This window comes from Plasmodium malariae (assembly GCF_900090045.1).
Source record: "Plasmodium malariae genome assembly, chromosome: 10".
NCBI classification, from domain to species: Eukaryota; Apicomplexa; class Aconoidasida; order Haemosporida; family Plasmodiidae; genus Plasmodium; species Plasmodium malariae.
The window spans coordinates 726,451-750,316 of NC_041784.1; the positions used below are offsets into that span (position 1 = coordinate 726,451).

The following is a 23,866-nucleotide window of genomic DNA, read 5'->3' on the forward strand; positions in this document are numbered from 1 at the left end:
ATAATTTGATTTGGTTCTTTTATTTCGAGCGTTTCATAAGGCAAAACATAAACATATATACATACATATATACATACATACATATATAAATATATATATATATATATATATATACATATATATATAACAAAATAAAAGTAAATAAAAGAATATGAAATAAATTATTCTCTTGGAAAAATACTTCTTTTCCTTTTGCTTTCTCACACATTTAAAGTGGTGCTCCATTTTTTATCATTTTTTTGTGAGAGTTGCTTTATTTTCCTTTTTTTCTTAAAATAATTAAAATAACGTTTTCACAATAAATAGTAAAAGGTGCAGATATGTTTAAATTCTTTAAGTTAAATTTTTTCCGTAATTCCACATATCACCTCACTAAGTTACCTTTTTTGGATTAAATTTTTACCTTACACTTTTCCTTAATTTTTTGCTTTTCACTTTTTCGTCAACTTTTTACGCCCCTCTTTTGCATTAAACTGTTACGTTAAATGATACGTTAACTGGTAAGTTAAATTTTTTCTTTTAATCTTTCCTTTAAACCGCACGTTAAGCTTTTTAGTTGTCATTTTATTTTTACTACGATCAGTACCTCTATACCTACTGTTGTAACTGCCTAATTATTACTAATAATAATGGACTGTACGAATGTATCAGATAAAGGTAATTGCAAAAATACCTATGCAAGTTGCGCATAATTCTTTTTTTTATTTTTATAATTTTAAACTGTTTAAATATATATATATATATATATATATATATTTTTTTTTTTTTTTTTCTCATTTTTTTTAATGAAAACATGAACAGACATGAAACCGGATGTAAAAAACTCGTCTGAGAAAGATACATCAAATGTGTCGGTAAAGTTGGAGAAGTTAGAAAATGGTAGCAAATCCGAAAATGGTAGCAAATCCGAAAATGGTAACAAATCCGAAAATGGTAACAAATCCGAAAATGGTAACAAATCCGAAAATGGTAGCAAATCCGAAAATGGTAGCAAATCCGAAAATGGTAACAAATCCGAAAATATTAACATGTCAGAAAAATTGACCACATTAGAAAAACTATATGAATCAAGGAAACTGTTCATGTCCGATAAATTATATTCTCAAGAAAAAAATATTGACAATTACGATATGAATAGTTATGAGAAAAATAAGTACAGGAAATATCTTCAAAATTCTAGTGATGAATATTCTATTCAGCATATGCAAAAATTTTTGAAGTAACCAGAAAAAAAAAAAAGAAAAAAAAACACAAGGATACGAATTTATGTATATTATTTTGGGCAAAGACAATTGAATATCCCTTTTTTTTTTTTTTTTTTTTTTTTTTTTTTTTTTTTTTTTTTTTTTTTTTTTTTTTTTTTTTTTTACACCCCTTTTTATTCCTTCATTTTGCGTTAATACTTTTACTCCCATTTACAGGCATGGAATTGCAGATAATGGAATTCGAATAATGACAACAAATAATTGCTCATGGTGAGATCCTTAATAGAACTAAAACTAGAGTATTATTTTTTCTTACGTGTACCCAACAAGTGCGTTGTGTATAAGTATGTGTATGAGTATGTGTATGCGCATGTGTATGAGTATGTGTATGCGCATGTGTATGCGCATGTATATGTGTGTGTATATACATATATATAATTCATTATTGATGTAGAAATATCTGGGCTCATTTTTTCTATATTTTTTTTTTTTTTTCTACTTTTGCACATATAATTACATATTAATATTTTTAGGTACTATAATTATTATAAAGCAACAAAAACATGTTCTCCACCCATTAAAGAACTTACGGAAGGGACTACCGTTGATTATTATTACTATACTACTCCTTTTTCTACACAAATAGGAAACATTAACTTGGTAATGATGCACAGTCAAGTAAATTTTGAAGATGGAACATGTACCCCCACTGATAGAGATTTCAAAATGAATGCAGTAACTCCTCAGATGATAAAAGAAGCGAAAATGAAATCTGTAAAATATAAAAAGGAGTACATAGATTGGATTTAAAAAAGGAGGAGAGCAAAGGAAAAGAAAGGAAGGAAAAAACAACGAATAGGAGGACCATCATTTACTCTCCCCTTCTTCAAAAATGTGTTCCAACTTGAAGACATACTATCACAAATCGTCTACATAAAGAAAGATGTGCATCGTGATTGCATTAAAATTTAAAAAAAATTTTGATTAATACAGTTCTTCTTTTAATTTAGTTTAATTTGACATAATTTAATTTTATTTTTATTATTTATTTTTTTTTTTTTTACGTATATTTTTTTTTATATTTATCCTATATCATTCTTCTATGTATGATCTTGCATATCCCAATTCATTTTAGTATCCTTTTTCCCTCCTTCTTACTCCTAATTATGATTTTTTTTTTTTTTTCTTTTCTACATTTTTAACATATATTATATGAGCCCTTACTTTATTTTCATGTACATATAATGTTTAAGTAATTAACCCATAATAAACTTATTTTTTTTTTTAATTTTTACTTTTATTTTGCTCTCAGCTTTTCACTTAACAATTAAGGAGTATACAATTCAATCAATAAATTTGTTTTTGCTAATCAGTGATATTCCATAAACTCCTTTCACTCATACTATATCTTCTACTCTAAGTAGCTCTTACCCTCCTAGTCCTTATGCGAAAACTTTGATATTTACAATTTTTTATGTAACACTGTTCAAAATATTTCATAACGAGGAGCATATAATTCGTGTGATTGAGTGGAATCCACTTTGTACTTCTTAGAATAAATCTGTTTTGAAATTAGAGAAATACGCACGTGCGTTCATGTACATATATACGTGTATGTTAATGTGTATGTTAATGTGTATGTTAATGTGTATGTTAATGTGTATGTTAATGTGTATGTGTATGTATATATTCATGTATATATTCATGTATATATATTTTTATGATTAATTTTTCCTCTTCTATTACTTCTATTACTACTACTGTTTTTTTTTTTTCCCATTTGAAGAGAGATTTATCTTTTATCCTCTTTCACTACAGTTCAGTGATAAAAATGAAATAAAATGTTCTTTATTTTTAAGCATTTAAAAGGGTTAACTATTTGTAGGGAAGGGCAGTTGGGGAAAGGAATTCCCAGTGTATTTACACTTGCATATTTTTTTTTCTTCTTTTTTTTTTTTTTTTTTTTTTTTGTGCTCATGCTTTTTTTGGATGCATTAGTGAATACTTATATAATATATATACTTATACAAAATTTGTCAATATTTTTTAATGTTTTTTTTTTTTTTTGTCGATTCTAAATTATTTAGAGTAGATCTTATTAAACTATATCTTTTCTCTTTTGTCCCGTCTTTTTATCCATTTTGTACTTATTTATTTTTTTATTTTTTATTTTTATTTGTTTCATTGTAGAAATATTTCTTTGGCATATGAACAAAAATTAACATAATATTTTGTTACCCTTAACTCTGTATTCAAAATGAATAATTTAATATTTTTTTTTTTTTTTTTTTTTTCAAGTTCGTTATTACTATCAACAGTTAGTTGTGATAAAGCAAAAATTTTACCTTTAGGTGATATAATATCTGGTGTTGCGGATATAGCTAATGTGATAGCCCCTAAAAAGGAAGAAGTAGTTGAGTCTATCTCTGAATCTATTCCTAAAATTAATTTAAAAATTGTACCATCAAAAAAATTAAATATTACCAAGAATGATATTATATTTTTATTATCTCAACTTAGACAAGAAATTAGGAGACAGGTTACTAAATAAATAAAATAAAATAAAAATAAAATTTTTTTTTTTTTTGTAATGCCATTTTAAAATTAAGGCAACAACGATATGCTAAATTTTTTTTTGAATTTTTTGCAGGTTGGAATATTACAAGGTGCGCAAGAGTGTAAAAAAAGGGAAGAAAAAAGGAGCAAAATAAGGAAAAGAAAAAAAAAAAAAAAAAAAAAATTATGTGTATAAAAAAAGCGGGAGGGATTTTTTTTTTATAAAACGAAAGCTGTTGTTCTAAATGTGTTCTGAGCGAATGTATATATATATGTATACATATACGCATACATGTACATGTACATCTACTTATGTACCTCTTTTTGTACTCGTGTGGGCATATATTTACGTATATATGCACGTGCGAACAGACGAACTCGAGGAAAAAGAAAGGATGAGGGAAAGGTCTGCCTCCATTTGGTCAAGTAGCAATTCTGCTGTTTATTTCCCCAAACAAAGTAATACAAGATATAAAAAAGAAAAACCAAAATTGGCTTCTACGATTTTGCACTCCTGTCTTTTATTTATATTGCTTCATTTATATTGCTTTATTTATATTGCTTTATTTATATTGCTTTATTTATATTGCTTTATTTATATTGCTTTATTTATATTGCTTTATTTATATTGCTTTATTTATATTGCTTTATTTATATTGCTTTATTTATATTACTTTATTTATATTACTTTATTTATATTACTTTGTTTATTTTATTTTATTAATTTTATTACATAGTCGATATTTTTTTTCCCGCATACCCCGTTTCATCAAATACATTTTGAATATTACTTTTGTCAAATTGGTAGGGGACAACAAGGAGAACGTAAATTATAAAACAAGTTTATGTAAAGGGGAATTACTGCATAACGCTAATATATAATATTTAATTTTTTTCAAATCCCTGTATTTGCACACGTTTACATGTAGCTGCATGTATATGTATATGTATGTATATGAGCGAGCTTAGTTTTTTTTTTTTTTTTTTTTTTTTTTTTCACAGGTGGACAATATGGAAGAGGATGAAAAAGAGGAAATAGAGGATTTGTTAGACTCCTTAAATAAGGTACTAAATGTGAATGTGGTTATAAAAATTTTACATTTATCATACAATTAACTGGAAACATATGTACACATTTAACCCGTTGCATTGTTTACATTGTTACAGATAGGTAAGGATGAACAAGAGAAAAAAGAAGAAAATCTATCATACGATATAGAAATTAATGACAGGAAAAATTTGGACAATAATGGAGAAAGCGGTCTACAAAATGGACCGCAATTTAGACAAAAGACTTTCAGAAATGGTAACAGTAAAACACAAGTATCTCCATGTTCATTCATCTGTTTATTCATCCTTACACTCACCCGTTTACCCATTTCTATGCCTTTTCATTTTTTACATGCGTACCTATACGCACGCACATATATATATATATATATATATATATGTACGAATATCCGCATTTACACATGCCTATAAATGTTCCATTTACCCAAATTATTAGGACCTATAAGAAGGCCGTGAATGCAAATATGGATTTAATAGCATGTAAAAGATTCCTGTTCATTTTTTTTCTATTGTTTCTCTTTTTATTCCTCTTATCTTTATTTAAAAGAACTGTAAGGGCAAGGATATAATGGAAAAGAACAAAAGAAAAAAAAAAGAAAAAGACAAAACTGGTCAAAATTGTTCAAAAATTAATTGTACAATAACTTACACATAATATTATTCTTGAATTATTTTGTTTTTCAGTTTGTTTTGTTTTTCTTCTCGTGTATACAAAAAATGTGAAAACCCTTTTTTTAATTTTATTTTGTTTTATGTTATTCGTTGTTCATCATTTTCTGTTCGTTGTTAGTTATTTGCTGTTTTTTGTTAGTCATCTACTGTTCGTTGTTAGTCATTTGCTGTTTGTTGTTAGTCATTTGCCATTAGTTATTTGTTATTATTTTTTTTTTATTCTTTGTTCTTCCGTAACGCTATTGTGAATAATAAGATATAGTCCTTTCTTTTTTGAATGGTTATATTATTATTAAAAAAAAATTTATTGAAAGTCCCTTATTTGAAATAATTAATGCTTGTTCAGAATATTTTTTTTTTTTCAAGGTATAAAATAAATGAACAAATAATATTACACATCTTTTCTATTAAAAAAGCAAAAAAATTTACGGCGATAATACAATTTGTGTAAAAATTATTAAGTTCGTTGTTATTAATAATTTTGTTACATATGATGAAAATTATTATGTAAGCTGGTATGTGTTTATGTATTTATGAACATATGTATTTGTGTATATATACATACTTGTGTAGGAATATGTATAGGCATATATATTTCCTTCTGTTTATTAAATTAATAAAATTAAGTGGCGTGTAATATTTTCACACACCCTTCCCCAAAATGGTTTCTCTATAAAGAAACGCTTGTTTAACATAATTAAATACGTTGTACTTTGAAAAAAAAATAATAATAAATATTAAAATATTGCAAATCTCATATTTTTACCTTCAAAAGAAAAATATTCTGAATTATTTCTGTTTACTCACAATCTTATTTGCATTCAAACGCAAACATATATACATACGTGCATACATACTATATACATACTATATACATCTATACATACGTGCATACATACTATATACATATATACATACGTTCATTCATACATACGTACATACATACATACATACATACACATACAAGTTCTCATTCACACACACGCACTCTGTTGTCTTTTGGCATGATCAAAACACATTATTTGTTCTTTTTTTTTTTTTTTTTTTTTGTAACCTTTTTCAAAATGGATTCACATTTGGGATATACATTTGAAAAAAAAAAAAAAAAAAATGATCCTTATTATAGTTCTTTTTAGACGTAACAATTTTTTTTTTTTTTTTTTTTAACTTCTATATGACCAGAAATAGTTTTTAATTTACTTTACATTGAAGATATACATAAGAGGAATAAATGGAATTTACAATTTAAAAAAATAGCAGCAAATATAATTTTTCGTTTTGTTTCGTTTTACTTCAATTTTTTTCGATTTGTTTTGTTTTTTTTATTTTAAACAAGGTTTATACATATGACCAGTCTTAAAAAAGGGACGTTGCTTCATTTTTTTTTTTTTATACATGTGTATGCATACATACATTAATATATAATTCACGTTTTCTTTGTTTTCATTCACATATGTTTTTTGCTAAACAGTCATTTAACAAAAAGATTGAATTCGATTATATATATCATTTATAAATTTACCTATATATACATATATAAATACATACATACATGCATATATATATCCATTATATACATATATATACACACGAATAAGCACATATTATATGCATACATAATTTTAATTATTTTTTCCGTTTTTTTTAAGGCATTGTATTTGCATACAAATATATGCATTATAATCACGTACATATTTATATTTATATATATATATATATATATATTTATATATATTTTTTTTTTTTTTTTTCCACCCCCTATATCTGATTTTGACATGAGCCGCTTCCAATTACACGTTTTTTTTAGTTGAAATATATTTAGTCAGAAAAAAAAATGAAAAAAGAAAAAGAAAAAATTGTTCCTTTTAAATAAGAGACGAAATTTCGTTTTATTTGCTTAAAGTTTGTAATGTATATCTATGCCTGTACGTATTTATATATATACGTAAATTTATATATTATATACGCATATACAATATATACGCATATTTATTATATACAAATATAAATTATATGCATATATATACTATATGCTTACGCATATATATATATATATATATTTATGTTACGAACCAAAAGACAAGTGAAATTTTCCTCATGTTGTCTATTAACATATTTATTTTATTTCATTACATTTCATAGCATTTCACGTCATTTATTAACACTTCAATACACTTAGCAATTCATATCATTTCTTAACAGTTCGTATCATTTCTTAACAGTTCGTATCATTTCTTAACAGTTCGTATCATTTCTTAACAGTTCGTATCATTTCTTAACAGTTCGTATCATTTCATATCAGTTCGTATCATTTCTTAACAGTTCGTATCATTTCTTAACAGTTCGTTTCATTTCATAACAGTTCGTATCATTTCTTAACAGTTCGTTTCATTTCTTAACAGTTCGTATCATTTCATAACAGTTCGTATCATTTCATAAAAGTTCGTATCATTTCTTAACAGTTCATAATTTTCGTTACATATGATTATATTTCCACATGTTTGATTTTATCTCCTCGTGTTTGATTATACTTTGCTTTATCACTTATTTATTCGTTTTACTTGTCAATAAAACTTTTATTAATTAGGAAAAATGTTAAAAATAAGATTATTGAAAAAAATTATTATTAAATGTTTTTATGCTTATTTATGTGCACAATTTTTTTTACCCTGTTTTTTTTTTTTTTTTTTTTTTGTGTATGATAATATAGTATTATTTAATTATCCATTTATATAAACATGCCCCTCTATACACATCCTTATGTTATAATAAACTCTATATTAATTATACCTGTTTTTATTTAATATATTAAAATATTTTATATAATATAAAGTTTTATAATATTTTATATAATACTCTATATAATGTGTTATAATATTTTATATAATACTCTATATAATGTGTTATAATATTTTATATAATACTTTATATAATGTGTTATAATATTTTCTTCATTATTAATGTTTCTCTCCCTTAACATGTGCATATACATAGATACACATGAATTTATGCAGTACCTTTTTTTTTGTTTAAATTTCCTCTTTTTATGAACAAGATTAACAATAAAAAAATGTTATAAACAAAGTAATCATACAACAATAACTACAACCACAATTGGGTTTATTCCATCATTTTGGAAAAGGCTAAAAGAAAAATATTAAATAAAAAAATGTAGGAAACAAAAAAAATAAAAAAAAAAAAAATAAAATAAAATAACAAAGGCGTAAAATTTGTTTTTATTTGATCTGATATGATACGAATTATTTGTTAAAAAAAAGACCACTTCATAATAGTGTATTTGTTATGATATTGTAGTCCCATAAAAATATTATTTATTTTAATCTTTTTTAATATTTGATTTTTTACAAATTTAATGTAAGCTAATTTAATATAATATGGTATAATTTCCTTTTTTTTCTTTTCTTTTTATTTTATTTTATTTTAGTTTTTTTTTTTTTTTTTTTTTTTTGTTTTTATACTGAATAATAGTGATATATATATAATATATATATATATATGCATTTATACATATATGTAATTTTTTTTAACTTTTATAAATTTTACACTTATAAGTATATGTTACACCATCATAAATTTGATTTATCCTGATCTCTTTTTTTTATTTAAGACTTATTTTATTTTTTTTTTTTAAATAATTGAAAGTATGTGAAAAAAATACAAATAAATAATTATATAATTCTACAGTTATATAATTCTACAGTTATATAATTATACAGTTATATTATTGTATAGTTATATAGTTGTAAAGGCATATAGTTGTAAAGGCATATAGTTGTAAAGGCATATAGCTGTAAAGGCATATAGTTGTATAGTTATATAATTGTGTATATATATATATATAAGCGTAATTGTGCATACGTAGACTTATTTGTACATTTTTTTATGTATTCGTTTAGAGAAGAGTGTACTGCTCGAAAAACTTTAATAGCTTTTTATAAAAATGTTTTTGTATCAACTTTTTTTAATGTGATTAAACATTTTTTTTTATTTCATTATTTTATTTATCATTTTATTTATAATTTTATTTTATTTTTTTTAAATAAAGAGAACTAAAATTACGAGATATAATAAGAAACAAAAAAACAGAATTAATAAAATTCGTAATACTGGTATTGGTAATAATAAAATTAGAAATAGTAGTATTAGCAATAGTAATATTAGTAATAATAGTATTAGTAATAGCAGCATTAGTATTAATAAAAAAAAAAAAAAAAAGGACAGGCTTGGCTTAAACTACACACCGCATTAAGAAAGACATAAAAGTAATAAAATAATATAATAATATAATAATATAATAATATAATAATATAATAATAAAATAATATAATAATATAATAATATAATAATATAATAATATAATAATATAATAATATAATAATATAATAATATAATAATATAATAATAAAATAATAAAATAATAATATAATAATATAATAATAAAATAATAATATAATAATAAAATAATAAAATAATAAATTAAGTTTTAAATGTAAATCAAGATGGAAGAAAAAGAAGCGAACCATTATGATCATAGGACAGATTCATTAGAGAATGAATCTATCGAAGGGAACAATATTATACTTAAAGAAGAAGAAAAAAATAAAATATGTAATGGTAATATGAACATGGTCAATAAAAAAATGTCTAAACACGGCAACTCGAGCTACTCTTCTAAGAAGAAAAATATTAACAGTACCAATAAATACAGTGATAAAGGGGATGATAACAATAGCAACGATAGCAGGAAAGATTATCGAGGAGAAAATTTAGATGGCATTGTCAAAGATGGTAATATTTCAGGTGATAAAAAGGCATTAATTAGCAAAGATGTGGAAGTTGATGTAGAAGTAGAAGTAAATGTAGATGTAAACGTAGATGTAGGTGTAGATGTAGACGTAGAGAAGAGCTCTGAAGTCGCGTACAGCGATACATTATTACCAATGAGTGAAGGAGGTATACCTTCAACTGTTTCCGATAACATGATTGTGGGAATAAACATACCTTACCATGACAGGAATAACTTAAATGATATGACAGATATTTCGATGAAAAAGAATGGAGGAAAATGCCCATCAAATAACAATAATAACAACATAAATAGTAACAGCTTAAGCAGCAACAACATAAGCATCAACATGAGTAACAGTATCACCTCCACTAACAACAATGCACCGACTTTATACAAAAACACCTACAGTAGCTGTTATACGAATAAAGAAATAACGAATAACAACGTAAAATCTATTATGAACTATCCTTCTACAAATACGTTAAATTATAATAAAGAAAATTACTGCACTTATTTTGATGATACAAACAGAATGAATAGTACATCTTATTTTCCATCAACCCTACCGAATACCTGTTCTCCTAATTATAACGATGCAAATTTTTTATTAAATGCAAAAAATTTTATGGTACCTTATGACTATTACAACTATTACTGCTCTTCATTCATTCCAGCATGCCCTTTTTTTAACTACAGAAATGATATTATGAATAATAAGCATTATTGCGGGGTTGACTGTACCACTAGTGATTTGAGCAATAACAATGTTAGCTGTAGCAGCAACAGCGGTAACAGAGGTAACAGCGGTGGAAATGGTAATGCTAACGGCAGTGGCAATGTACATGGTAGCGCTAATGTTAGTGGCAACAACAATGGGAATAACAGTTTTAATAATAATACCCTTGTGAATTGTGATAACAGCAATAAAATGTATTATAACTATAGCAAGTATCTTTGCGTTCCCAATGTATACATTAATGATAAAATATACCACACAGATGCAATGTCTGGTGCATTACATTGCCCCGACAAAATAGCAGGTAATGCCTTAATGCATAAAGGTGTGTTACCGTACAGTATGAGTGGTATTAGCGGAGTTGGCAGTATTAGCGGAGTTGGCGGTATTAGCGGAGTTGGCGGTATTATCGGCATTAACTGTGGTGGTGGCATGAACGAGTATAATAATATGATCCCACCAAACAGTGATAACTTAAGCAGCAGTTCTAACGTTAACTCTAACAATAATACGCAAATAGTTAATTACTTCAACTATGTTTCCAATAGCAATTTTAACATACGAAGATACTTATCAAATAACAGTAGACAGAACAGTAGCAATGCTTACCAACAAAATATATCATATTACAATACCTTTAATTCTAACTGCTATTCCTCAGCATCTAAGTCTTATTTCTGTAATCAATTTTTTAATGAATACCCCATATTTCCGTTATCTCCCATCGATGTTTATAACACAGACGATATGAATCATCCTCAAAATAATTTGTATCCATATCAATGTAAGATGAAAATAAGGAGTTATCATTTTATTAACACTTAACAAGTTAACATATATGTAACTGTCCTATAAGAAAAAAAAAAAATAATAATAAATAAATAAAATAAAAAAAAAAATTAACATAACAGTGGTGCAAGTACCACTGATATGTAGCATGACAGTGTATCAGTTAATCCTTCTTACCATAGGGGGAACTCCGTCCCGATGTGCGTGTATGTGCATATACATGCATATATAAATTTACACGTACACTTACATATACACATACACTTACATATACACATACACTTACATATACACATACACTTACATGTACACATACACTTACATATACACATACACTTACATGTACACATACACTTACATATACACACACACACACACATAATTACCTATGCGTACACTTGCATATGTATGAACTTACGCAATTTTCCCCCCTTTGCAGCAACCACTAGCATAAATAACGAAGATTTAAAAAAAAAAGAAGAATTGAAAAATACGAATAGTAATAACCAAAATTTAAATAAGAGAGCTATGAATAGTAAAAAATTTAATTATAGTAAGGAAAATTATTTGTTACCTGTATCATTTTCTGGAAACATCTACAAAATAGCCAAGGTACTATATCAAATATATTTTTTGTGGAATGAAGAAAATGGTTGTTTAGTACATTCGTAAATTTGACCTTTGTTCAACCATTTCGTTTACCATTTTATTTGTTTGTTTTATTATTTATTGTATGACTTTTTTTTTTTTTACACTCTGACCCGTTTACTTGCCCCTTTGAAAGGACCAAATGGGATGTAGAACACTGCAGAGGATACTAGAAAAGAAAAATCCAAAGCACATTGAGGAAATATATAATGAAGCCTTAGAACACATAATAGAATTAATGGTTGACCCTTTTGGCAATTACTTGTGTCAAAAGTTAATGGAAGTATGTACCCCAGAACAGATAGAAAAAATTATTGACAAATCCTCAGATGAACTAATTAATGCTTCAATAAGTATCCACGGGACGAGGACTGTCCAGAAGCTTATAGAAATGGTATGGAAACAACCATTGCTCGTTCTCATATTCGTCCAAGTAGTACTAGTGTTTATTCAAGATAACGTTTATTGAATGCTTATGTCTATTAAATACGCCCGTGTACCTCATTTTTTTATTCCATTTTGCATATATGACTGTGCTATTGTATCCTGTTCTTAATGAAATAGATTCTTGCCTATTAATAAGGAGAACGTCTTTTTGTGCGTGTGCACTAGTGTGTACATGTATATACTTCATGTTTGTTTGCAGGAGTATACATATAATGTTTCTCTTTTTCGCACCTCTGCTCAGTCGTAACTACCATTTCCGCATCCAATTTATCATCGTTCATTCACTCATTATTTTATTTTTATTTTTTTTTTTTTTTTTTGGCCCTTTCTATTTTTTACCCCTAATTTCTTATCAGATAAAAACGCCTTCACAAATAAAAAAAACGACGAAAGCTCTAAAGAATTCTATAATTACTTTAATCAAAGATATTAATGGAAATCATGTTGTCCAGAAATGTTTGATTACGCTCTCAAGTAATCATTGTAATTTTATATATGATGCTATTTTGAAAAATTGTGTTGATGTTTCTACGCACAGACATGGTTGTTGTGTTATTCAGAGGTGCATTGATTCTGCCAACGAGAAGCAAAGGGTACGTTCGCTGCATGCGGTGTATAGCACTCACATACGTGCATACACACATGTACATATGTATATACATACTTGCGTACACACATGTACATATGTATATACATACTTGCGTACACACATGTACATATGTATATACATACTTGCGTACACACATGTACATATGTATATACATACTTGCGTACACACATGTACATATGTATATACATACTTGCGTACACACATGTACATATGTATATACATACTTGCGTACACACATGTACATATGTATATACATACTTGCGTTCATACATGCACATATGTATATACATACTTGCGTACACACATGCACATATGTATATACATACTTGCGTACACACATGTACATATGTATATACATACTTGCGTTCATTTATGCACATATGTATATACATACTTGCGTACACACATGCACATATGTATATACATACTTGCGTACACACATGCGCATATGTATATACATACTTGCGTTCATACATGCACATATATGTATATGTGCACACCTGAGTATACGTCCGTTATTTCCCTCCCCCACATATACACATACACAATCCGCCTATGAATAGTAACATCATTTTCCTCGTACCATGAATCTTTGCAGGAGTTATTCATAAAAAATATTTCAAACAGCGCACTGGACCTAGTACAGGATGCTTTCGGAAATTATGTCGTTCAGTACATATTAAATTTAGGAGATGAAAAAGTAAACTTAGATATTGTTAATAAATTATTACCAAGTATAGAAAATCTAGCTGTTCAAAAATTTTCTTCAAATGTAGTAGAGAAATGTCTAATAAATGGTAATAATCAATGTAGAAAAATAATGATTAATGCATTATTAAAAAAAGGACAAGATGTGTTAAAAAGTATTATACTTGATCCGTTTGGTAATTATGTTATACAAAGAGCATTGTCAGTTGCCTCTGAACCTGAATTAACGAAATTAGTAGAAGGAATAAAACCTTATATAAAAGAATTACGTAATATATCATCAGGTAAAAGAATTGCATGGAAACTAGCCAAAAGGCATCCTTTACTTAATGCAGATATTAATAATCAATATTTTGAGAACGATCAAATTTCAAATGTGAATACATCTAATGACCATCCAAGTACTTCTAATAAAGACCAATCTTCCTTCAGTACTAATGTAACGGATATACCAAAAATTGTAAAAAATGGGAAAAAAAAAAAAAAAAATGAAATGTATAATAATTCAAAACTACCATTTTCAAATAATTATAACCGACTAACAAATAGTATTCCGTTGTATAACAATAATACAGAACAAAATAGAACCATGCAAAGTATGGACCATTTGAACATTCAGAATAACGCTGAAGTCGAGGATAAATATGCTATTGATAAAGATCCTCGTTTGAGCGGTGCTTCTATTATCGGTCCACCTATAAGCTACCCTCCTATTAATGACAAACGCAGCGATAGTTCTTTCATGAACAGTACAATTTATTACAGTAAAAATTGCATACCTGATGAGTTTTCGTATAATTATGGAACGGCTAGCAGTAATCAAAGAATCAGTTATAACGAAATGATCCCGACAAATTGCAACATCAACAACAATAATAGTGGTAACTGTAATAATGTGGATAAAAGCCTGGAGCGTAATAACTGTTCATACAACGCGATGACGAATAATGATTATAATACGGACAAGCAGAATAGATATCAAAATAAAAATAACTACAAACGATTCAGCCATAATGAGGTGGTAGGTACAGATATGGACGATTTAAATAAAAATGATAACACCGTATACCCCATATCATGTGAACAAAATGAAAATATGAACAACGTTTCCAAAGAAAGAAATAATAATTCTAGTGGTCGTTTCAGAGGAAAAAATCAGAAAAGTAATGACCATAGTAGGGGAAGAAATAAGAAAAATAATAAACAAGGTAGGGGAAAAAATCAAAATTTTTATGATCAAGTCAGGGAAAATAATCAGAAATTTAATGAACAAGGAAGTAGAAGGGATAAAAAATATAATGATAATTTGGATGACACAAAATATGAGCGTAATAATAACTTACATCGAGAGACCGAAATTAATGAGCTTAAGGCAGATAATCTAGTGGGTGGAATAAATAATTGTAGTACCAACAGTATATATGATAATTTTAACGGTGAAAACTACAGCAATGGGAACAGGAACGGGAACAGAAATGGAAAGCGAAATGGAAATGAGAACGAAAATGGAAATGAGAACGAAAATGGAAATGAGAACGAAAATGGAAACGAGAACGAAAATGGAAACGAGAACGAAAATGGAAACGAGAACGAAAATGGAAACGAGAACGAAAATGGAAACCGAAACATGCACAAAGATTGGGTTAAAAAAAGTGAGGAATACACAGTTGGATCAAAGGATAAATTCAGGGATACAAGGAGTAACAAAATAGGCAATAATTTTAAGAAGAGCGAATGTAAAAAAGAACAGACGGACCTAATCAATAATGTAAATAATATTTATAACGTAATATCAAGTAAAAACTACGCCTATAGTAATAACAGCAATAATGTTAGCAATAATAACAGCAGGAATAATAATAATAATAATAGTTACAACTCATACAATGAAAATTGTGGAAACTTTCATCCCAAGAGAAATAATAGTCAAAAATATAATTCTAACATGTGTAGTAATAAGATTAACTTAAAAGTTTCATATGCCTTAACAAGCAATCAAAATAATAAAGATGACAACATCACGAAGAAGTCCAAAAAAGGCAGAAAAAAATATACGAATGAATTGTGCTCAACGTGATGATGTGTGTTATTAAGTGCTCTCTTATATCTCATCCTTATGAATTCTTTTTAAAAAAGAAAAAAAAAAGCCGTTATAAGTGCGTCTGACATATATGTGTATGCATATATATAATATATGTATATATGTGCATGGATTTATCCCAATGTTTATGTAAATATTTGATCTATTAGTTTGATTAGCAAGACTTAAATTCAAACTTATACGTTCTTATGTTATATGTGCACTTGAGTAAGGTTTTTTTTCGTTTTTTTTTTTTTTTACCTCGAAATGGAAAAAAAAAAAATAAATGTAATGAAATAAGATAATTAAATAATTGTCTAAAGAATTTATATTTTTGAACAGAAATTTGAATTAAGAGTACAACAGTTTATTTTTGCTAGTACGCATGTTTTTAAGAATATTTTGAAATTATATATATATATATATATATATATATATATGCAACTACGTTTTATCTAATTTATATACATACATATGATTACGAATGTATAAATATTGTACATACGCATTATTTTGATTCTTTTATAACTAATTTTCGAAATTCCTTTTTTAAAGGAGATGTTATCATGTGCAAAAAATAAATATTATAAATTATTTTTTTTTTTTTTGAAAAAGAAAATTGATTTGTGTGCTCATATGTGTAAACATATATATATAATGAATGTATGTATGTATGTATGTAAGTATGTATGTATGTAAGTATGTATGTATGTATGTAAGTATGTATGTATGTATGTAAGTATGTATGTATGTATGTATGTACGTATGTATGTATGTATGTATGTACGTATTTATCTGTGTTTATATGTGTATATATATATATATGTACGTATGTGCATGTATTTTTTTTTTTTTTTTTTAAAGAATGCAGTTGAATTTAGTTTTTTTTTTTTTTTTTTTTTTTTTTTGTAGAGTAAAAATTTCATTTAATGAATTTGTTTGTGAATTTACTTTTTAAAGATAATTAAATATTTAACTTTAACATTTTTTAAATATTAAGATAATCAAGATAGTAGAATTACTTCACCCTGGTATACATTTATCAAACTCGCATATCATTTTTCTTATTAACAAAGGTGTTGTAAAAAAATAAAGAAATTTTCAATTGTTGTTACTAGATCCTCACTCTTTCAATTACGCATTGTTAAATACTTGAGTTCGAAATTTATGAGCTATAATTTTTAGACAAAACTGGTTAGAAAAAAAAAATTATCAAATAATTGAATAATCAAATAGTTCAATAATCAAATAGTTCAACAATCAAATAGTTCAATAATCAAATAGTTCAATAATCAAATAGTTCAATAATCAAATAGTTCAATAATCAAATAGTTCAATAATCAAATAGTTCAATAATCAAATAGTTCAATAATCAAATAGTTCAATAATCAAATAGTTCAATAATCAAATAGTTCAATAATCAAATAGTTCAATAATCAAATAATTGAATAATCAAATAATTGAATAGTTCAATAATTGAATAAATAATGACATCCTTTAATGAGGCACAAAATGTCTCAATTTCGTTTTTCTTGTTTTACTATTTTATAATTGAACTTAAAAATTAGGACGAGCTCGCAAATTAGGATATTTTAAATGTAGCATATATCATGTTATAAGTTCTATAATTCATCGCGGTAAAATATATATATTTTTTTTTATCTAGCTAAATTTACGTACTAAACTTTTTTTTTTTTTTATCTAACTAAATTGACATAATGAACTATTTTTTTCAACCATGCTTGTTCCTTTATACGTACTGTTTCAATCTAACTACTTGCAATTAAATGTAAATTTTATACATACAGTTTTTCCCTTTTTTTCCATAATTTTATATGCTATCAAATGGGGAAAAAATAACAGCGTTAATAGAATAAAAAAAAAAAAAAATAAATACACACACGCATATGTATGTGTGTGTATATGTATGGGGATGTTCATGAATATGCAAGGTAACTATTGTATAAAAAATGGGAAATACATGCTTTTCTCCCCTGTCTATACTTCTCAAGAGTTAAGAAGATAGGCGCACATGCATAAATATAAATAAATGTACTTATCATCTACTTAAGTATTTATGTATATACACACAAAAAGAACTAAAAAATAAAATAATAAAAAAAATATATATATATATATGTTTGATTACACAATAAGCAGCACTGCATAGCTTAGCTCAGTTTATCTTCTTCCATTCCTTCAAAACCTTCACTTTTTCCTTTTTTCCGTAAAACGAAAATAAACAAAATTCATCATTTTTATTATATCGATCTGTTGTCTGCACATATTAATGAGAAATATGATATGTATATTTGTATGTACACATTTCATCTCGCCTCCTTTTCCTTTAGGAGTTGCAAATTTTAATTTCATTTGCAGCAATCTGACTTGTTCATAAAATTCTGGTTATATCATATGAACACGTAAGGTAAAAATGTACCGTTCTGTACAAAAAATAAAGCTGTAAAAACTTAATCTGTAGGAGCATTTCATCAATTTGGATTACTTTGCATTTACACTAAATGAACCGTGGCTCGTGTCAAAAGGACGGAAAAAAAAAAAAAAAATCATTAAAATGATAGAATGGAATTGTGCCGTTGTGTCGTTGTGTCGTTGTGTCGTTGTGCCGTTGTGCCGTTGTGCAATTGTGGAAAAATGACGATACGAGATTTGGGCGAACTAGTGTGCTTCCCCTAATACGCACTCTCGACCTTCTTAGGGGCATGAAATTTTGTTAATTCCACTAAAAAGGGATGAATGAATTTATTTTTTTTTTTTTTTTTTTATTTCCTTTTTGACACTATTTACCCTGGGACATACATTCCATATCATTAAAGTATGATCATCCGAAGCTGAAACCATGTAGGGGAATTTGGTGGTGGAGAGTGGCCATATGGCTATACTAACAGTTGAAGCATGCCCATTTATGACATCTAATAAATAACCTTTTGTTTTATGCCAAATGTATATTAAACTATCTTCACTACCACTTATAACATAGTCTTCATTTTTTCCACCAAAAGTGGAATGAACAATAAATCTCCCTTGTTTATGTCCCCTATACGTTTGAATAATATATCTGTATTTAACATCCCACAATTTGATGGTTGGTTTTCGATCCGCTATATTAACTAATATATGATTATACAAATTGGATGCACACACTGATGTAATAGTGTCATATTCAGGTAAAATGTATAATTCTTTTTTCATATTATAATCTATAACTCTAACATTTTTATCTGATGGAACAACAATTAAATATTTCTCATTATTTGTAAAAACGAAATTTTGTATTCTAGTACTAAAGGACCAAGCATATAATATAGAAAAACTTTTTAGTTCTTCACTTAATTTAGTACAGAATATTTTCTTATCAAATGCTGATGATATAATTATAGAATCATCTTTAGACCAACAAATAGATGTAATAGGACCATTATGCATAGTTAGACTTAACTTTTTTTTATTACTCCTTGGACTCCATATAATAATATTTGAATCATTCGAACCAGAAACTAAGTATTTACTATTATGACTCCATATAATATAACTAACACCATCTATATGACCATTCCATTCTCTTATTTTATTAAATGGGTATTTCCCATTCCATAAGAATACACTTTTATCCTTACTTGAAGAAGCAATATATTTTCCATTAGGTGATACATTAACATACCATACTTCATCCTTATGTCCTTGTAATACTTTTATACAATAATAGGGCAATTTAATTCTTCTACATTCATGATTTTTTAACAATGATATGGACAATAACTTATAGTTATTATCATTACATGCACTCTCTTTTTGTATGTCTAACTTATCTATTTCTTTTTTCATTTTCCTTCTTTTTGTTCTTTTGGTTCTTTCGATTCCTTCGGTTCTTTCGATTCCTTCGGTTCTTTCGATTCCTTCGGTTCCTTCGGTTCTTTCGATTCCTTCTATTCTTTCGGTTCCTTCGGTTCTTTCGATTCCTTCTATTCTTTCGGTTCCTTCGGTTCTTTCGATTCCTTCTATTCTTTCGATTCCTTCTATTCTTTTGGTTCTATCGATTCTTTCCTTTTTTTGTTCTTCTAATCTGACTTCCTCTTTACCTACACTGGTATATGGAAATAGCGCCTCTATCTCCTCCCTTTCGTTTATATACTCGTTTAGATATATTACGGTCTTACTTCCTTGCTTACTCGACGGCTCGCTCTTGTACTCCGTAACGTTATTGCTACCGCTACAGCTGTGGATATGGCAGTTGCAGTTACAGTTACAGTTACAGTTGTTGTAGGCACTACTGTTGATATTACCGCAAGCACTACCGCAAGCACTACCGCAAGCATTAGCGCAAGTATTAGCGCAATCATTAGCGCAAGCATTAGCGCAAGTATTAGCGCAAGCATTAGCGCAAGTATTACTACTGCTGTTCATATTCGTTACACCATCCACATTTTTACTTACAAATTGCACGGAATTTACAAATGTATCATAAGAACTAATATCGATCTTTTTTTGATCCTCTAATCTGTTTTCTTGCTCACTATAATTATCAAATGTATGTGCATATTTCAAGTTTTCGCATTTATGTGGAGCTGTTGGCTGTTCATCAAAGTTTGAGTGATTTTTTAAATGTTCATAATTACCCCCGTTTAGGGTACATATTTTACTCCCACTCATCATCATATCGTTTTTCATATTTTTCATATTTTTCATATTTTTCATTTTCCCTTCTTTATGGTAAGATAAAGAATTGTTAAGTAGATATACAGAAGTGAGATTATTAGCATTTGAGATGATTTGTCTGTTTTGTTCCCCACCCTCCGCAAGGAACGTATTTTTCAATTTTGTACTTTTCCTAGAAGCGTTATTGCTATTGTGAGTACCGCTATTGTGCGCATTTCCGCCAATCCTACTGCCGCTAAGCGCCCCGCTGCTAGCCGTGTTAAACTGTTTTTCGTCTGCATGTTTGCTTTCCCATAGAACCGTTTTGTTCGTGTAGCTACAGGAATTATTTGCGGCATGTTTGTCGAGTATCACATGCTCTGCATATTTGGTGTGTTCCGTGAGACTACTCTCTTTTAACTTGTGTAAGTAAACAGATGATTCATTATTCAGTTCATTACATTTCGAAAAATTAATTTTACAAAAATTTTGTTTTTCGCAACAGGAATTTTTCTTGCTTGTACATATATTTTCGTAGTACTGAAGAATAGTGTTACTATTACCATTATTTTTATTACTACTATTATTGTTACTGCTGTTATTATTATTTTCATTATTTTCGTTATTTGCGTTATTACTGTTATTACTGTTATTACTGTTATTACTGTTATTACTGTTATTTCTGTTATTACTGTTATTTCTGTTATTACTGTTATTACAATTATTGTTGTTCTTATTGTTATTATCACTATTATCATTGTTGTTATTTAATTTATTATTTTTTTTTCTTTTAATTTTCATTTTTTTGGATAAACAGGCATTCCTACCATTGTAATCCTGTAGGTTAAGAAATAGCTTGTTGTTGGCATTTTCCTGATTTTTTGCCTTTTCATATTTTAATAAATTTTTACGTAATTTCATTTCGGAAAAGTTGTTATGGAACAAACAATTGTCCACTTGATACTTAAGTGACTGATGTAACAAAATAGCTAGTCTCCTAGGTGGTAAAATAATATGTTCAGGTAATAATCTATTTATTTTTTCAAATAGAATTTTACGCGAATTTTTAAAATTTTTTTTATTATTTTTGTGTACATATAAATTATTTATAGACATAAAAAAAGTCGTACATTCATGTAATCTATTATACGTATCTTCATCAAAACAATATTTTTTCATTTTACTTCTTAAACATCTTAAAGCAGCAAAATATTTACCTTGATATAAATATTCTATAAAAGATTGTTCATATATTAAAAATCCTATAGCCTTAATCACATTTTCATTTATATTTAATTTCTTTAAATTATATATTGCATTTTTCCAATCTCCTGATAATATCTTTTTATGCATTTCTTTAACTAATGGTTGTTCTAACTCTATTCCACTTTCTAGTTCTAAATATTTGGCAGACTTTTTATAACCCATGTTTTTAATCGCTTGGATTAGTAATAGTATAACGTCTTTTTTCATTAACCCTTCCCATATGTAGTCGTTTGACTTTTCATTTTCACTTTGCTCATCACTGTTGGAACCGCTACTCCCATTAGTGGTATTATTCCCCTTGGTGATATTGCTTCCCTTGGTTATATTACTTCCGATCGTGGCACTGCTTTCACTGGCGATGCTATTCTCATTGGCAGTGCTACGTCCACGTGAGTAATTACTATTACTGTTATTATCATCGTTATTTCTGCCTCTGCTACTTCTACTTCTGTTGCTGTTGTTGCTTCTTTCTCTTGCTCTTCTATCATTTTTTATTTTTTTTATTTTTTTTATTTTATTTTTTTTTTTTTTTTCTTCTTCTTCTTCTTCTTCTCCTTGTCTTTTTTTTCGTTAACAGTAGACTTTCTTTTTCTTCTCTTCAATTTAGTTAAGTCCTTATTACTATTACTTAAATAATTTTCCTTTTTCATATTTTCTTCATGCCCATTTTGATTATGTACTTTTTCCTGTACACATGTGTGTAAATAATACTTTGGTTCATTGGGGATGGAAGAGTTTACTTCTGTCCATTTATCACAAAAGTAGCTATAATTATTTTGAAAAAAATTACAACTCAAATCATGTATTCCTTTGTTTCTATTTATATTTATTGTTTGTTCCTCATCATCTTTTACATATGTCATATTTTCTATTATATTGTTATTTACAAGTTCATTCATATATGCATTCTTCGTAGTCAACGAAGACGAAACAATTTCATTTTGATTGTTCTTATCAACAGTATTTAACATATTACTATTTTTTAGTTTTTTCTTAATAACATGACTTATTTCCTCCTGTCTTTTCCTCTTATCACGTTTAATGATATTTGTTAAACTCATAACGATTTAGGGGGGTGGGGATAATAATATCTATTTATAAGTCTCATGAAAACTTTTGGGGGTATAAGGGAAATCAAAAATTGATGAAAAGGGGTGATAAGTGCAAGTCCATATGACGAGTTAGTAGCTTTTCGACATATAAGAAGTACAACAAGAACAGGTAAAAGGTGAAGGGGACGAGGGAGGAAACAAAACGATGCGTGAAATGATGGGCAAAGGAAGAAGAAGCGAAGAAGATGGAGTTAAATGGTAAAAAAGAAAAACCCAAAAACGGAAGAAAAAAAAATAAAATATAAAATAAAAAAAAAAAGCTAAAAATAGGCAAAAAAAAAAAAAAAAAAAAAATAACAAAAAGGAAAAGAAAGCAATAAAATAAAAAAAAAAATAATAAATAATACATTATATTATATATATGTGTATTATATGTACATATGCATATAAGTGTATATATTCATGTATGGTGAGACGAAAAAATTAAAGAAAAAGAAAACGAAAACGAAAACGAAAAAGGGGCTAAGTACGCAAATGCCACATATTACAATATCTTGTAC

General features: G+C 27.1%; 4 protein-coding genes across 4 annotated transcripts; 3 read left to right on the top strand and 1 right to left on the bottom strand.

Moving 5' to 3' along the window:
* Positions 1-803: 803 nt before the first annotated feature.
* PmUG01_10025700 (conserved Plasmodium protein, unknown function) lies at positions 804-2,015 on the top strand (the record flags this gene model as incomplete). Its single annotated transcript, XM_029005443.1, has 3 exons — positions 804-1,219; positions 1,422-1,475; positions 1,739-2,015. 3 exons carry the CDS (start codon positions 804-806, stop codon positions 2,013-2,015), a joined length of 747 nt encoding a protein of 248 aa, XP_028862032.1.
* A 1,447-nt stretch (positions 2,016-3,462) lies between these two features.
* On the top strand, positions 3,463-5,288 carry PmUG01_10025800 (secreted ookinete protein, putative; the record flags this gene model as incomplete). The annotated part of the gene is made up of 7 exons (XM_029005445.1): positions 3,463-3,744; positions 3,856-3,883; positions 4,134-4,220; positions 4,570-4,586; positions 4,764-4,844; positions 4,929-5,067; positions 5,269-5,288. 7 exons carry the CDS (start codon positions 3,463-3,465, stop codon positions 5,286-5,288), a joined length of 654 nt encoding a protein of 217 aa, XP_028862033.1.
* A 4,736-nt stretch (positions 5,289-10,024) lies between these two features.
* On the top strand, positions 10,025-16,329 carry PUF1 (mRNA-binding protein PUF1, putative; the record flags this gene model as incomplete). The annotated part of the gene is made up of 5 exons (XM_029005446.1): positions 10,025-11,834; positions 12,279-12,451; positions 12,651-12,881; positions 13,291-13,527; positions 14,143-16,329. The coding sequence occupies 5 exons, from the start codon at positions 10,025-10,027 to the stop codon at positions 16,327-16,329; spliced, it is 4,638 nt and encodes a 1,545-aa protein (XP_028862034.1).
* A 2,766-nt stretch (positions 16,330-19,095) lies between these two features.
* Positions 19,096-23,315, bottom strand: WDR26 (WD repeat-containing protein 26, putative; the record flags this gene model as incomplete). Its single annotated transcript, XM_029005447.1, is given in 2 exon segments — positions 19,096-22,776; positions 22,791-23,315. The coding sequence occupies 2 exon segments, from the start codon at positions 23,313-23,315 to the stop codon at positions 19,096-19,098; spliced, it is 4,206 nt and encodes a 1,401-aa protein (XP_028862035.1).
* Between the last annotated feature and the right edge of the window lie 551 nt (positions 23,316-23,866).